At 37.5% G+C, this 16,389-nt stretch overlaps 1 protein-coding gene across 1 annotated transcript in view; it reads left to right on the top strand.

Moving 5' to 3' along the window:
• Positions 1 to 16,389, top strand: part of TBCA (tubulin folding cofactor A) — a 94,679-nt gene that overhangs the window by 61,613 nt on the left and 16,677 nt on the right. Inside the window, exon 2 of the mRNA XM_049866502.1 lies at positions 5,017 to 5,122. Within this exon, the coding sequence (XP_049722459.1) occupies positions 5,017 to 5,122 (106 nt within the window). The remainder of the gene's footprint in view (positions 1 to 5,016; positions 5,123 to 16,389) is intronic.

Here is a 16,389-nt window from a genome sequence, read left to right as displayed (position 1 = left end):
GCTGGAATCGACTCGATAGCAATGGGTTTGGTTTTTGAACAGGTCCTAGGAAGTTACCTATACTTTTTATGAGGAACTTTTAGAAGAATATCAGTAGTGATATTATACATTAATGATTTTATTTTGAAATTTTAAATCTCAGAATAAATATTTTTATCTTAGTACTGCAGATTATTGTTAAAGCAACTTTAAATCATGAATCAAATGTAGATTCTACATACAGTGTTCACATGTTCAGCTCTAATAAGTCCAGGTTTGCGTAAGTCCAGTATTTGCAGCTTTACCCTAAAATCTGTTATTCTAATCAGTTCTCTTCATGAAGCAGGCAAATTATCCTTTGTATGTCTTTAACTGGTCGTAATTCATGTTCCTAAGCATCATGGAAACCTTTGCTTTAGAGGCGTATGAATTTACTGCAGCTGATTTTTTGTCACTAGCTTTTTTCTTTCCTTTTTTTTGGCGGGGGGAGGGAGCTGGGATTAACAGCTTTATTAAGATATAATTCACCTACTGAACAATTCACCCATTTAAAGTAAATAGTTCATTGGTTTTTAGTAAATTCACAGAATTGTGCAGCCATCACACAATATTAGAACATTGCCATCACTCCCAAAGAAACCCTGTACCCTTTAGCTATTACCCTCCCAATTCCCTATCTTCCCCAGCCCTAGACAACTAATTACTAATCTGCTTTGCATCTCTATAGATTTGCCTTTTGTGGATATTTCATATAGATAGAATCATATAATATGTAGATTTTATGTCTGGTTTCTTTCACTTAGCGTAACGTTGTGAAGGTTCATCCATGTGGTAGCATGAATCAGTACTCGTACCTTTCTACACTTAGGTCTTTGTTCCATTTTGAGTTAATTTTTATATGTGGTGTGTGGTAGGTGGAATCACAAGCTTTTTAATCTCAAAAATCAAACCAAAGATAAAAATATTTGGAAATACTACTTAAAGAAAAAGTGGCAGGAGATGGATGAAATATGACTGTCAAATACTAATAATTGTTAAAGAATATTAAAGCTGAGTGCTGAGTACATACGATTCATTATGCTATTTCCCCCACATTTTTTTTGTTTGAAAATATCCATAGTAAAATGTGTTTCTAAATACCAATCCATTACAATTTTTTACCACCATTAGTTGCATGGGCCTGTCATCTGTATAGGGATGGCTAGGTGGCACAAGCGTTTCCACTTGTCCACTAACCTAAAGATTGACAGTTTGAACTCATCTGGTGGTGGTGCTGTAGAAGAAAGACCTGGTGAACTGCTTCTGTAAAAATTACAGCCGAGGAAACCCCATGGAGCAGTTCTACTCAGTAACACATGGGGTCACCATGAGTCGGAATTGACTCTATGGCAACTGGTTTGGGTTTTTTTTTTTTTTTATCATCTATATACTTTTTTTTTTTTTATACTTAGCAAGGAACCTGGGTGGCACAGTGGTTAAACACTTGGCTGCTAACCAAAAGGTCGGCGGTTTGAGCAGCCTTGGAAACCCTATTAGGGCAGCTCTCCCCTGTCCTATAGGATTGCTGTGGGTCAGAATCGACTCAACAGCAACGGGTATATACTTTACCATGGCTTGGCATTGGACTGTGACAGTTATTAGATGGCCATAAATACAAGTTTGGTTGTCAGAATGCAAGTATTATTTATAATAAGCAGAACAATAAAATCAAGATAAATCTAAATTAAAAGTCCAAGATCTCTAAATTCTTGATTAACCCAAAACTTTTATTCTATTAGGGTTTTATGAACAATATGTGCAAATGTGTTTACATACAAATTTGTGAAAAGTTTACGGATTCCTACAATGTGCTTCTCAAATTTGTGTTAAGGAGCAACAGTTTGTAGAATGCTGAGGCGGGGGAAAAGATGTCTTCTGCCTCAAGTAAGTTCACTTATTTAGCAGTTAAAGTTAAGTAGATTTCCTCATAGCAGAACTTCTCAGGACCTTTTAATATGAAAATAACATACCATAAATCTTTAAGATTTGGCAAGCAGTGTTTTTGAGCTTATTTGACCACTAATGCATCATGGACTAGTTTGGAAAACACTGAACTACATATGTGCAATCACCTTACATCATACATAGACAATTAAGTAACTTCTGTTGTTGAGTACCTTTGAATCGGTTCTGACTCATAACAACCCAATATATAACAGAATGAAACACTGCCTGGTCCTGCGCTACCCTCACAATTGTTGCTGTGTTTGAGCCCATTGTTGCAGCCACTGTGTCAGTCCATCTCATTGAGGGTCTTCTTTTTCACTGACCGTCTGCTTTACCAAGCATGATGTCCTTCTCCAGGGACTGATCTTTCTGACAACATGTCCAAAGTATGTGAGAGGAAGTTTCGCCATCCTTGCTTTTAAGGCGCATTCTGGCTGTACTTCTAAGATTTTTTCGTTCTTCTGGCAGTCCATAGTGTATTCTTCACCAACACCATAATTCAGTTATCAGTTACCATTTGATAATTTTTACCCTGATGATCATCATTTGCTTATATACAGTGAAACCTGTGAGAGCTGGAACTCGATGAGACTACCTCTTTTTTCCAGGTCTAGCAAGATTTTTTCCCGTTTGACATGGCGCAGTCTTACCACTTTTCTATTGCTCTCTGTTGGTGGACAGTATTTGATTTTTTCTTCTCTGACGGATTTCCACCTTACACAGGTTCCGGCTTTCTCAGAATTTACTGTATCTGCTTTTTATGTCTGTCCTTTTCTATTACTTTTAATTATTTCTTTATTTTCCTCTTGTATATTTATTTGCCTAATTACTAAAGTGACCAGATTTTGAAATTACTATGTTGTTTCTCTGTAGGTGTGAGTTTATAAGACTGATGAAAATATTTTCGGTTGACTGTGAAATTTGAGGAAACCCTGGTGGTGCAGTGGTTAAGAGCAGTTCAAATCCACCAGCCGCTCCTTGGAAACCCTGTGGTGCAGTATTACTCTGTCTTACAGGGTCGCTGTGAGTTGGAATTGACTCAATGGCAATGGTTTTGGTTTTTGGATGCCTTTGAAATGGAGCCCTGATGGCACAGTGGTTAAGACTTCGGCTGCTAACCAAAAGATCAACAGTTCGAATCCACCAGCTGCTCCTTGGAAACTCTATGGGACAGTTCTACTCTGTCCTGTAGGGTCATTATGAGTCGTAATCAATGCCACAGCAACGGGTTTGGGTTTTTTTTTTTTTTTTTGGTATGCCTTGGAAATATAATAAGTTATGCCTTTATATTCGTACTTGTTATTTTAACTAATAACTGTTGCAGAATTTTCAAAGGAGAACAATGTTTTAAGAATTACGACTATTAGGTACATTTTTATATCTTTCTAGAAGATGCTTCATTCCCGAAAATTCGGAAAATAACAGCTGAAGAGAAAACTAACAAACTTTAAAATCATTCAAAATTGTGCCACTAAGAGATTATCATTAGCATCTATATTTTGGTAAAAATAATACTTACATGTGGGGAAAATAAAACAACCTTCAAACTTTAGAGAGGCTTTCATTTTATACCTTTCAATATTTACTTCCCAGCCAACCCCCACTTCCTACAAGTCGTTAGGGCTTTTCTCCTCGGGTAACCACAAACAGTAGTTTCTTAAGTGTCCCTCGTTATTTGTTTCCTGGATATCCTTTGTTGTTTGTTTATGTTTACAGCAACATAAAATTTATATCCGATTTTATGCTTTGTTTTTTTTTTTCACTTGAAAATATTTCAGGATAAGTATATGAAGATAACGTAATAATTCTACTGCATGTACTGTAAATATTTTGTTATATTTCCTTGTATCTACAGAATAATACAAGATCATAAAGGACAGGATGAGCTTTGCTAGCACACCTCAAAGTTTCAAACTAGAACCTTTTCATCCTTAGTATGTAATTTCAAGTGGTGATTTAAATCCAGACTTAAAATCCAGTTAGGTACTATGACAATTTTTTGTTTTTAATTTATGAACTTAATTAAGTCCTATTACAGTATGAAAATTAAGTCATGTATTATAATACACTTGAAAAAACTTCACTGCAAATAATTATCATATTTTTCCACAAATAACACACCCATGTAAATAACACACCCACACATACCATGCGCACAGCACGCTTAGGAAGATAATGCGTGGGGGGGGTTGTGTGGTTGGCAAAAAAAAAGTATAACGCACATGTTAGTTGCATAAGAACATAGTAGACAAAATCCATGTTCTAAGACTGGTTTTAAGTTCCATCCCAGAGCATGAGTCTGGAAGTAAGAAATCAAGCCAGATGGATAAAACTCTTTTTAATATATACAGACTATGAAAATTTATTCTGTTCTTTAGGTAATGTGTGTGTAGGCATGTTAATATTTTCTCGGACTACACTTTTATTTTTTAGTGAAATTTTGATTAATCAGGATTAAAGGAGATTGAGGTATTATGGTTTAGTGAATGTTTTATTTATCTGAGGACTGATCCATACAACTTTGTTTTATTCTATCCTTTTCTTGCTTCAGTAAATAGATATTTGTCTGTTTCTTTTACTAGTCTGTGAGGAAACCATGTCTAAATGATCTATCTCAGTTCCTGCTACAGGGAAGATCTGGCATAAAATTAAGTATACAATAAATACTTGTTAAACAATTTTGTTGTTGTAAATAAGCTAATATTTCTTTGTTTTGGATTTGGCATGCAGTGTTCTGATTTTTTTTTCTCCCAATAAGTTGAGCTTTTACCATTATGTTGTTTAAAGTACATATTTGGAAAAGATACATAAATAAAGGCAAAACAGAAATATCAGTACGTGATAATTTTTATTGTTTTCACATTGTAAATATAATTGTTATGTAGTAAAGCTGGTTTTTAATTAAAAATTTAAGAATTTCATGCTTTATATGTGCACTTGATTTAGCCAGGCATAGAACTTAAGGGATTGAGACATTTACATGGTTTATTTCTTGTGGTCTGTTCACTAGAGAGAAGCTAATTCTCTGAAACATTTTTGGTTTATTTATAGATTGGTCAAAGAAAAAGTGATGTATGAAAAAGAAGCAAAACAACAAGAAGAAAAGATTGAAAAAATGAGGGCTGAAGATGGTGAAAATTATGCCATTAAAAAGCAGGTAAAATTGTATCTTAAATAGTAACTAATACAGTCTTTACAACAGCCCTCTGTGGTGGTACTATTATTTACTATTAAAATCTCCATATAAAGATAAGGAAACTGCAACACAGGTTAAGTGACTTGGCCCAAGGTCACACAACTGCTAAGGAGCATAACTGGCATTTGAATACAGATATTCTGGCTCCAGGGTCTGGTAATTATTAAGCATACTGCCTCTTTGATTTTAAGTATTAAATACAAAAATAGCCTGATCTTATATAAATATATATTTAAATTCTTAAATATTTTCCCCAAACTGATGTGAAGACCACCAAAGTAAAATATATGCTACATTTTTTAATGTCTACTTCTGATTGCCGTCATGACAAATTTCAGCTTCCTTAGCATGGCATAGAAGGTTCTTCATTTGGGCACCTGCTTACTCTCTAACCTCATGTCTTACCAGTCCCTACCTGAGCCTCTTAGGTTCTTGCCTTTTTGTGCCCTAAACATGCCATTTCTTTCTACTATGAGATTTTTGCAGACATCTGTGATACTCTTCTATTCTGATTAATGCCTATTCACCCTTCAAGCCTGCCCCAGACCCTAACCCCAACACTGAGTTAGGTGCTCCTTTGTGCTCTGGTAACACCGTGCTTGTTCCCGTTCATTGAATATTTCCTCTCAGCTGATACTCTTGCTTCATCATTCCTTGAGAAAATAGAAGCTATTCAGAGGAATTTCCTCATATTCCCACCACAGAAGCCACCAGCCTCCTTGCAGCTCCACCCATACTGCCTTCCCTCCTGTTAGATTAGATTATGTGCCCTAACCCTTGTTAACAAACATCAGTGATTTGTCGTCTTTGACAGAATAGCCTCCTGGTTTTCACCATTCTTCCTCAGTTCCTGTGCTGAAACTGACTTTTTTTTAACTTTTCAGGCTTTAATCTATAATTTCTCTCTATGTAATCTCATACTGTCCTATAACTTTGAATAACATCTTTATGCTCATTCATTTGTTCATTCAACAAATACTTATTGAACACCTGCTACATGCCAGTCACTGTTCTGAGTACTGTTTTATGCATGGCATTAAAAAAACGCAGCAAGAGTTCCTGCTTACTGGGCACTCATTCTAAGGACAGTGACTCCCAAATTTATATCTCTAGGCCTGACCTTTCCAGATCTATACATTCAAATATTAACTGACTTGACATCTTCTCTTGGGTGTCCAAAATAAAACTCTTGGTCTTCTCTCTATCCAGCCTACCTCAAAACAACAAAAAGCTATTCCCGCTCTCATTTTCTCCGTCTCAGTAAATCCAGACCACACTAGAAAAAAGGAAAATCTGATACAGATTGTATTTCAAAACTTAAATTTTAAATCTGCTTTATGATCTCACAGTGATTTTTCACATGCGCATTATTTTACAAATGGTAATAGTGCACATTTAACCCATACTTAATTCAGCAAAACTTACCACTTAAAATGGATCATTTTGTAGGTAGCTCCTTTCTGCGATGCAAAATGAATGTGGCGGTACCTGAAACACCCTCTTCCCCTGGCCATCCAGGAAGAGAACCTTCTTATTTTTTTGAGCTTTTAGGAAATCCTGCCTTCTTCTGTGTATGATACAGCATTTTGTATGTAAAGGACATTTATATGTCAGATACTCTTAAGTTGGGGGAGGATTTGTAAACAGATGTCTAGGTATAGTTTGTCTCCTGATATGTTGACCTTTGTGAACTCACTACTCTTCATAGGATTTACATATAAATAGAGCTTTTGGGTTCTTTAAATTATGATGATTAAATGCTTTTATTTATATGTACTTCCATAAATATTCTTAATCACCTTTGTCACTCTCACACTTTAATTTCCTCTATTGCTTGCCATACCTAATGGGAAATACTGTGACATAGTATATAACTTTATTTCATCCAGGTCCTTCTTGGGCCCCATGAGGCTTATTTTCCCAGTCATGTCACTAGTGACTTCATTTAGTTTTTTCTTTGCCCTGTTGTTTTCATCACCAATATTGTATTTTAAAATAGCCCTATAGCTAGAATAGGAGTTGGAAGTTATATAGAGCAGGGAATAAATGTATTCCCTTTCTACATAAAATGCTATAAATAATGTCAAAGATGATCGCAGACCCTATTTTATTTCATTTGACTTTACATAGTGATCTTCTTTCAATAAACCGCTGCTTATATATAAGGTTGCCACGAGTCGGAGCTGACTTCACAGCAACTAACAGTAGCAGCATAGGTAAGAATTAGCTCTTGATTGAATCCTATGTGCCAACTATTATTTAAAAATATTAGCCACAGTGGCTAATTGCCTACTTAAACAACTGCCTCCTTTGCCATGAGACCAGAAGAACTGGATGGTACCTGCCTGCCATTACTGAACACTTTGATCAAAGATTCTATAGAAGAATTGGGGGGCGGGGGGCAGGGGATGTGGAACAGAAATTTCAAATCCTCATGGCATCTAGGCTTTCTGGAGCCATAGAGGCTAGGTGAACCCCTGAAAGTATTGCCCTGAGATAATCTTTAAACCAAAAATAGCCCCTGATATCTTCCTTAAACCAAACAGTAGTTTAATTAGTAAAAAAAAGTCTGCCTTGAGCATTGTGCTCTTTTAAAGAACTATATGGGATCAAATTGACAACAGCAAATTAAAAGGTTAGAGAAGAAACTTAGGGGACAGTTAGTTCATGTTACCTGTGGAGGAATAACTCAGAGAGATTGGATGAGAATGGTGAGAATGGTCGCACAACTTGAATACAATCAGTGTCACTGAATTGTACATGTAGAAATTGTCGAATTGTATGTTTTGCTGTGTACATTGTCAACAGCAATAAAAAAATAAAATAAATTATTAAAAATTAAAAAAAATTAGCCACAGAGTGGTTTTATCACTGCCTACATGTACAGATGTAAAAGGAGAAAATTTTGTTCAAAAGTCCTTTCCACATTAAGCCATGTTAAAATTCTCAGTTTTGTCACAGTAGTCATGGTTTAAGACGTGATTTTTTAGATTTCATAGTCAACCTAGTACTTAAACATTCAAAAATATCATCGTATGTCTAATTACAGAACAATAGGTTTTTCTATTTACTGCCATTGTCAACTTGCAGCGTATACAGTTATCATTGCAGTTTTCATTGTCTCCTGAGAACTTGTCTACCCCAACCTACATGCTTTTCTCAGTACCCTCTTCCTAGTTTAGCTATGTTGTCACAATTCATGTTTTTTATGTATACAGTGGGAGTTGCATTACCAGAACATTGCTCTATTCTTGATTAGCTAAGATAATTTGCTGTGCCTCTCAGAAAAAATATCAGGGAAGCCAAGTGGTCGCCTACACTTCTCCCAGAATTTCCTCGTCTTCTGCCATCCTCAGCTGCTTCTCACTACCTTGGCTCTTCTCTCACCTTAGATCCATTTTGCCCTGGATTTCCTGGCCCTTCTGAACTGGCCCTCTTTTATAACACATACTTATGATGCTGTCAGTTCCTATCAGACCTCTTACCTGAAGTTGGTTGCTAAAAATGAGGGGAGAGTCCCTCTCTTGAATTAGGTAGAAGTCTCAAAAGACCAAAAGACCTGTCCGTCAAGGAGTTGTTCTGTCGCCTTTTATTTTTTTTGTCTAAACAGTGTAACACAACATTCAAATATTGGCCAAACTGATTTTAGCTCTCAGTTTACGTTTCTGTTCTTTAGCCTCCTTCGTTAGGAACTGACACAGGGTTTTGCCCTAACTGGTAAAGGTATTCTGGTTTGGTTTTTTTTTTTTAAATCCTGGAGTGGATTGATTGGCAGTAATGACCGTCAAACATAACTCTTATTTTAGTTTATACTTTATTTGTGGCCTTATTTGTCTCATTTTTCAGAAGTAATGTTAAAAGGCAAACGGGCATGGTTGTTAGACAAAGATAGCTCACAAAAAATTTGCAATTATTACATATAATTGCAACATTACAGTGATGCCAAGTTTGCCTTTTTGGGCTGATGCAACTAATTTTTTGTGACTTACTTGAAAACAAATTAACATTTACAATTTGATTCTTTTTTTTTCCTAATGTGAAGGGGAGATTTTTTTAAGTTTAGTGTAGGAAACCCTGGTGGCATAGTGGTTAAGAGCTATGGCTGCTAACCAGGTCAGCAGTTCGAATCCACCAGGCGCTCCTTGGAAACCCTATGGGGCAGTTCTGCTCTGTCCTATAGGGTCGCTATGATTTGGAATTGCCTCGACGGCAACAGGTTTGGTTTTTTGGTTTCATATGGAAAATATTAGGAGACTTCAGTCTACAAAGAGGAATTTGACCAAGAGTCTCTCTCTTTATGTAAGAAATACCCAGATTTTTTTTATTAATCAGTAATAAAAATGTTATTTAAAATAACTTCCAATGGTACAAGAAAATATTATTGCCTCTTGGTACATATACTCAGGTTTATAAATAGTGTTCTCTTAGGACACTTTTTTTTTGTTTTTTCATGTAAACTTACAGGAAGCTGCAAAAAATGTTCAGGAGGGTCTCGTACACCCTTCACCCTATCTCCTCCATGTTAGCATTTTTTATTGTACTGTAGTACAATATCCAAACCACGAGACTGACGTTAGTACAGTCTACAGAGCTTGTTCAGGTTCCATTAGTTAAACATGTACTCGTTTGTATGTGTGGCACAGTGGTTAAGCTCTTGGCTGCTAACCAGAAGGTGAGCAGTTTGACCCCACCAGTAACTCTGTGGGAGAAAAGACCTGACAATCTGCTGCCTTAAAGATTTCAGCCTAACAGACCCTATGGGGCAGTTCTACTGTATTATATAGGATTGCTACGAGTCAGAATCGACTTAAGGGCACACAAAAGCATAGTTCTATGTAGCTCAGTCACGTGTTACTTCCTGTAACTTCCACCACAGTCAAGGTGCAGAACTGTTTCATCACAGGCCTCCCTCATACTACCTCTTTATAGCCACTTCTATCCCCTCCACCCCCCTAGACCTTAACCCTCTTTATAATTAACTATTTCAAGAATATTGTATAAATGAAATCATACGGTATGTAGCCTTTTGAGATTGGCTTTTTACACTTGCATGATTCCCCTGAGGTTCATTGAAGTCACTGAATGTATGAGCAGTTTGTTCCTTTCATTGCTGAGTAGTAAGTATTCCAAGTATTCCATGGTGTGGATGTACCACATTTTAACCACTGAAGGACATTTGGATTGTTTCTAGTTTTTAAATATTATGGAAAAAAAACTACCATGAACATTCTTCTATAGGTTTTTGCATGAACACGTTTTCATTTCTCTGGGATAAATCCCCAAGAATGCAATTGCTGGGTTGTGTAAGTGCATTTTTAGTTCTAAAAGAAACTGTCAGACTCTGACAGAGTGGCTGTACCATTTTATGTTTCCACCAGCAATGTATGATGATTCCATTTCTCCACATCCTCACCAACATTTGGTGTTATCATTATTTTTAATTTTAGCAATTCTGGTAGGTGTGATATCTTATTGTGCATTTAATTGCATTTCCCTTGAAAATTTTATAGAGCAGTTCTATTCTGCCGACATGGAGTTGCCATGTGTCAGAATTGACTCACCAGCAACTAACAACAACAGCAACGATGGCTAATAATGTTGAACATCTTTTCATGTGCTTATTTGCCATCTGCGTATCCTCTTTAGTGAAATGTCTGTTCACTTACCCACTTGTGTTTTGCCCCCTTTATAATATAGTGGTTTGTTTTTTCACTTTTGAGTTTGAGAGTTGTTTATGTATTTTAGCTAAATGACCTTTGCCAAATACATGGTTTACAAATATTTTCTCCCAGTCTGTAATTTGTCTTTGTTTTCTTAACAGGCTCTTTAGCAGAGCATAAGTTTTTAATTTTGAGAAGGCCCAATTCATCAGTGCTTCCCTGTATGAATCTTGCTTTTGAATCTTGCTCTTTGTCTAGTCCTAGGTCCTGAAGATTTTCTATTTTTTCTAAAAGTTTTTTGGTTTTGTTTTATATTTAAATCTGATCCATTTTGACTCAAGTCAAGTGGATCACTTGACATTTGTAGCACATTAACATTTCACCGTCGTGTAAAAGGAAGGACTTGATCATTGTTCCAGTAAGCTCTGGATTACCCTAGAGCTCAGTCTGGCGAAGTAATGCAGTTGCTTTTGGTTCCAGAGGCAACCAATAGCCAATATTCGAGTGTTTATGGATTATTATGGCTATAGGTATAGTTAGCTCAGGTGAATTATCTGGACCATTAAAGCTAGAAACCTTATCCCAACTGAGCAATAGCAAAAGAGCTTAACAATGCCCAGATTATTTCACAGACCTCTTCTTTCTAAAGAAAATGAAGATCTGTCAGTTAGCTCTTTCCAATTTGTATGTGTTCGGCTACAAAAAAAATGGATCCAATTTTAGGTTCAGCAGTTTATTCATTGCAATAACCTAAGCCTTGTTAATCCCCCAACTTCCACTTCACCTGAATAACCACCAAAAGACATCGTAACATCCTACTGATGTCTAATTGCCTTAAAAACAATTAGACATCAGGCGGGGCCAAGATGGCGGACTAGGCAGACGCTACCTCGGATCCCTCTTGCAACAAAGACACGGAAAAACAAGTGAATAGATCACATACATAACAATCTACGAACCCTGAACAACAAACACAGATTTAGAGACGGAGAACGAACTAATACGGGGAAGCAACGATTGTTTTCAGAGCCTGGAGCCAGCGTACCAGTCAGGTACGGCACAAGCACAGAGAGCTGCTCCACCCCCCTGAACTAACACCGGGAGGGGGCCCCGCTCGTTGGCGCGGGCGGCATGGCGACGCAGCCGGTGGGAGAAGTCCCTGGGAGGCAGCAACTGGTCTTGGAGCGGGGAGAGCAGCGTCCCAGATGGGGAACCATCCCGCCGGGATTTGGACTGGACACAGGAACGGCATAAACACGGAGAGCTGCTCCACCCCCCTGAACTAACCCCGGGAGGGGGCCCAGCCGGTTCGCTCGGGCGGCGTGGGACGCAGCCGGTAGGAGAAGTCCCTGGGAGGCAGCGACTGGTATTGGAGCGGGGAGAGCAGCGTCCCAGCCGGGACACTCGGTCACGGCACAAGCACGGGGAACTGCTCCACCCACCTGAACTAACCCCGGGAGGGGTCCAGCCGGTTCGCGGAGGCGGCACGTCGACGCGGCTGGCGGGACGAAAAGTCCCCGGGAGGCAGCGACTGATTTTGGAGGCGAGAGTGCACCGTCCCAGCAGGGGAGCCTTGACCCTGGGCGTGGGGCTGGAAACGGAGGATCTGACCGTGACTCCAGCGGGCCAGACCCCCCGGGGGCAGTCTCCACACAGCCAGCATACATAGGCGACGCGCCCCGTGGGAATCTCAGATATAATAGTCATTCCAAGCAAGACAAGCAACTCTGGTTATATTCTGAGGTGCTACTCTCCTGTCTCTCTGTTCCCTCCCCCACCCTCCCCAGACGGCTTCATTAACATCCGAATAGCCTAAGCCAGAGGGAGAACTCTGATAGGGATCTGACTGCATTATTTTTTAGCGGATTTTCTGGAAAAACTAGTTTCCCAGTGATGGCTCGGAGACAACAATCCATATCAAACCACTTAAAGAAGCAGACCATGACAGCTTCTCCAAGCCCCCAAACAAAAGAATCAAAATCTTTCCCAAATGAAGATACAATCCTGGAATTATCAGATACAGAATATAAAAAACTAATTTACAGAATGCTTCAAGACAACAAAAATGAAATAAGGCAAACTGCAGAAAAAGCCAAGGAACACACTGATAAAACTGTTGAAGAACTCAAAAAGATTATTCAAGAACATAGTGGAAAAATTAATAAGTTGCAAGAATCCATAGAGAGACAGCATGTCAAAATCCAAAAGATTAACAATAAAATTATAGAATTAGACAACGCAATAGGAAGTCAGAGGAGCAGACTCGAGCAATTAGAATGCAGACTGGGACATCTGGAGGACCAGGGAATCAACACCAACATAGCTGAAAAAAAAATCAGATAAAAGAATTAAAAAAAAATGAAGAAACCCTAAGAATCATGTGGGACTCTATCAAGAAGGATGACCTGTGGGTGATTGGAGTCCCAGAACAGGGAGGGGGGACAGAAAACACAGAGAAAATAGTTGAAGAACTCCTGACAGAAAACTTCCCTGACATCATGAAAGACGATAGGATATCTATCCAAGATGCTCATCGAACCTCGTTTAAGATTGATCCAAAAAGAAAAACACCAAGACATATTATCATCAAACTGGCCAAAACCAAAGATAAACAGAAAAATTTAAAAGCAGCCAGGGAGAAAAGACAGGTTTCCTTCAAGGGAGAATCAATAAGAATAAGTTCAGACTACTCAGCAGAAACCATGCAGGCAAGAAGGGAATGGGACGACATATACAGAACACTGAAGGAGAAAAACTGCCAGCCAAGGATCATATATCCAGCAAAACTCGCTCTGAAATATGAAGGCGAAATTAAGATATTTACAGATAAACACAAGTTTAGAGAATTTGCAAAAACCAAACCAAAGCTACAAGAAATACTAAAGGATATTGTTTGGTCAGAAAACCAATAATATCAGGTATCAGCACAACACAAGGACACAAAACAGAACGTCCTGATATCAACTCAAATAGGGAAATCACAAAAACAAATTAAGATTAATTAAAAAAAAAAATACACATAACAGGGAATCATGGAAGTCAATAGGTAAAAGATCACAATAATCAAAAAGAGGGACTAAATACAGGAGGCATTGAACTGCCAGATGGAGAGTGATACAAGGCGATATAGAACAATACAAGTTAGGTTTTTACTTAGAAAAATAGGGGTAAATAATAAGGTAACCACAAAAAGGTATAACAACTCTATAACTCAAGATAAAAGCCAAGAAAAACGTAACGACTCAACTAACATAAAGTCAAACACTATGAAAATGAGGATCTCAGAATTTACTAAGAAAAACGTCTCAGCACAAAAAAGTATGTGGAAAAATGAAATTGTCAACAACACACATAAAAAGGCATCAAAATGACAGCACTAAAAACTTATTTATCTATAATTACGCTGAATGTAAATGGACTAAATGCACCAATAAAGAGACAGAGAGTCACAGACTGGATAAAGAAACTCGATCCATCTATATGCTGCCTACAAGAGACACACCTTAGACTTAGAGACACAAACAAACTAAAACTCAAAGGATGGAAAAAAATATATCAAGCAAACAATAAGCAAAAAAGAAGAGGAGTAGCAATATTAATTTCTGAAAAAATAGACGTTAGACTTAAATCCACCACAAAGGATAAAGAAGGACACTATATAATGATAAAAGGGACAATTGATCAGGAAGACATAACCATATTAAATATTTATGCACCCAATGACAGGGCTGCAAGATACATAAATCAAATTTTACCAGAATTGAAAAGTGAGATAGATACCTCCACAATTGTAGTAGGAGACTTCAACACACCACTTTCGGAGAAGGACAGGACATCCAGTAAGAAGCTCAGTAGAGACACGGAAGATCTAATTACAACAATCAACCAACTTGACCTCATTGACTTATACAGAACTCTCCACCCAATTGCTCCAAAGTATACTTTTTTTTCAAGCACACATGGAACATTCTCTAGAATAGACCACATATTAAGTCATAAAACAAACCTTTGCAGAGTCCAAAACATCGAAATATTACAAAGCATCTTCTCAGACCACAAGGCAATAAAACTAGAGATCAATAACAGAAAAACTAGGGAAAAGAAATCAAATACTTGGAAAATGAACAATACCCTCCTGAAAAAAGACTGGGTTATAGAAGACATCAAGGAGGGAATAAGGAAATTCATAGAAAGCAACGAGAATGAAAATACTTCCTATCAAAACCTCTGGGACACAGCAAAAGCAGTGCTCAGAGGCCAATTTATATCGATAAATGCACACATACAAAAGGAAGAAAGAGCCAAAATCAGAGAACTGTCCCTACAACTTGAACAAATAGAAAGTGAGCAACAAAAGAACCCATCAGGCACCAGAAGAAAACAAATAATAAAAATTAGAGCTGAACTAAATGAATTAGAGAACAGAAAAACAATTGAAAGAATTAACAAAGCCAAAAGCTGGTTCTTTGAAAAAATTAACAAAATTGATAAACCATTGGCTAGACTGACTAAAGAAATACAGGAAAGGAAACAAATAACCCGAATAAGAAACGAGAAGGACCACATCACAACAGAACCAAATGAAATTAAAAGAATCATTTCAGATTATTATGAAAAATTGTACTCTAACAAATTTGAAAACCTAGAAGAAATGGATGAATTCCTGGAAAAACACTACCTACCTAAACTAACACATTCAGAAGTAGAACAACTAAATAGACCCATAACAAAAAAAGAAATTGAAACGGTAATCAAAAAACTTCCAACAAAAAAAAGCCCTGGCCCGGACGGCTTCACTGCAGAGTTCTACCAAACTTTCAGAGAAGAGTTAACACCACTACTTCTGAAGGTATTCCAAAGCATAGAAAATGACGGAATACTACCCAACTCATTCTATGAAGCCACCATCTCCCTGATACCAAAACCAGGTAAAGACATTACAAAAAAAGAAAATTATAGACCTATATCCCTCATGAACATAGATGCAAAAATCCTCAACAAAATTCTAGCCAATAGAATCCAACAACACATGAAAAAAATAATTCACCGTGATCAAGTGGGATTTATACCAGGTATGCAAGGCTGGTTTAATATCAGAAAAACCATTAATGTAATCCATCACATAAATAAGACAAAAACCACATGATCTTATCAATTGATGCAGAAAAGGCATTTGACAAAGTCCAACACCCATTTATGATAAAAACTCTTACCAAAATAGGAATTGAAGGAAAATTCCTAAACATAATAAAGGACATCTATGCAAAGCCAACAGCCAACATCACCCTAAATGGAGAGAACCTGAAAGCATTTCCCTTGAGAACGGGAACCAGACAAAGATGCCCTTTATCACCGCTCTTATTCAACATCGTGCTGGAAGTCCTAGCCAGGGCAATTAGGCTAGACAAAGAAATAAAAGGTATCCGGATTGGCAAGGAGGAAGTAAAGTTATCACTATTTGCAGATGACATGATCGTATACATGGAAAACCGTAAGGAATCCTCCAGAAAACTACTGAAACTAATAGAAGAGTTTGGCAGAGTCTCAGGTTATAAAATAAACATACAA

The sequence above is a fragment of the Elephas maximus genome, chromosome 2 (assembly GCF_024166365.1).
Source record: "Elephas maximus indicus isolate mEleMax1 chromosome 2, mEleMax1 primary haplotype, whole genome shotgun sequence".
In the NCBI taxonomy this organism is placed as follows: domain Eukaryota; kingdom Metazoa; phylum Chordata; class Mammalia; order Proboscidea; family Elephantidae; genus Elephas; species Elephas maximus.
Note: the sequence above shows the minus strand (reverse complement) of the source record. Positions and strands in the feature narration are given on the sequence as shown.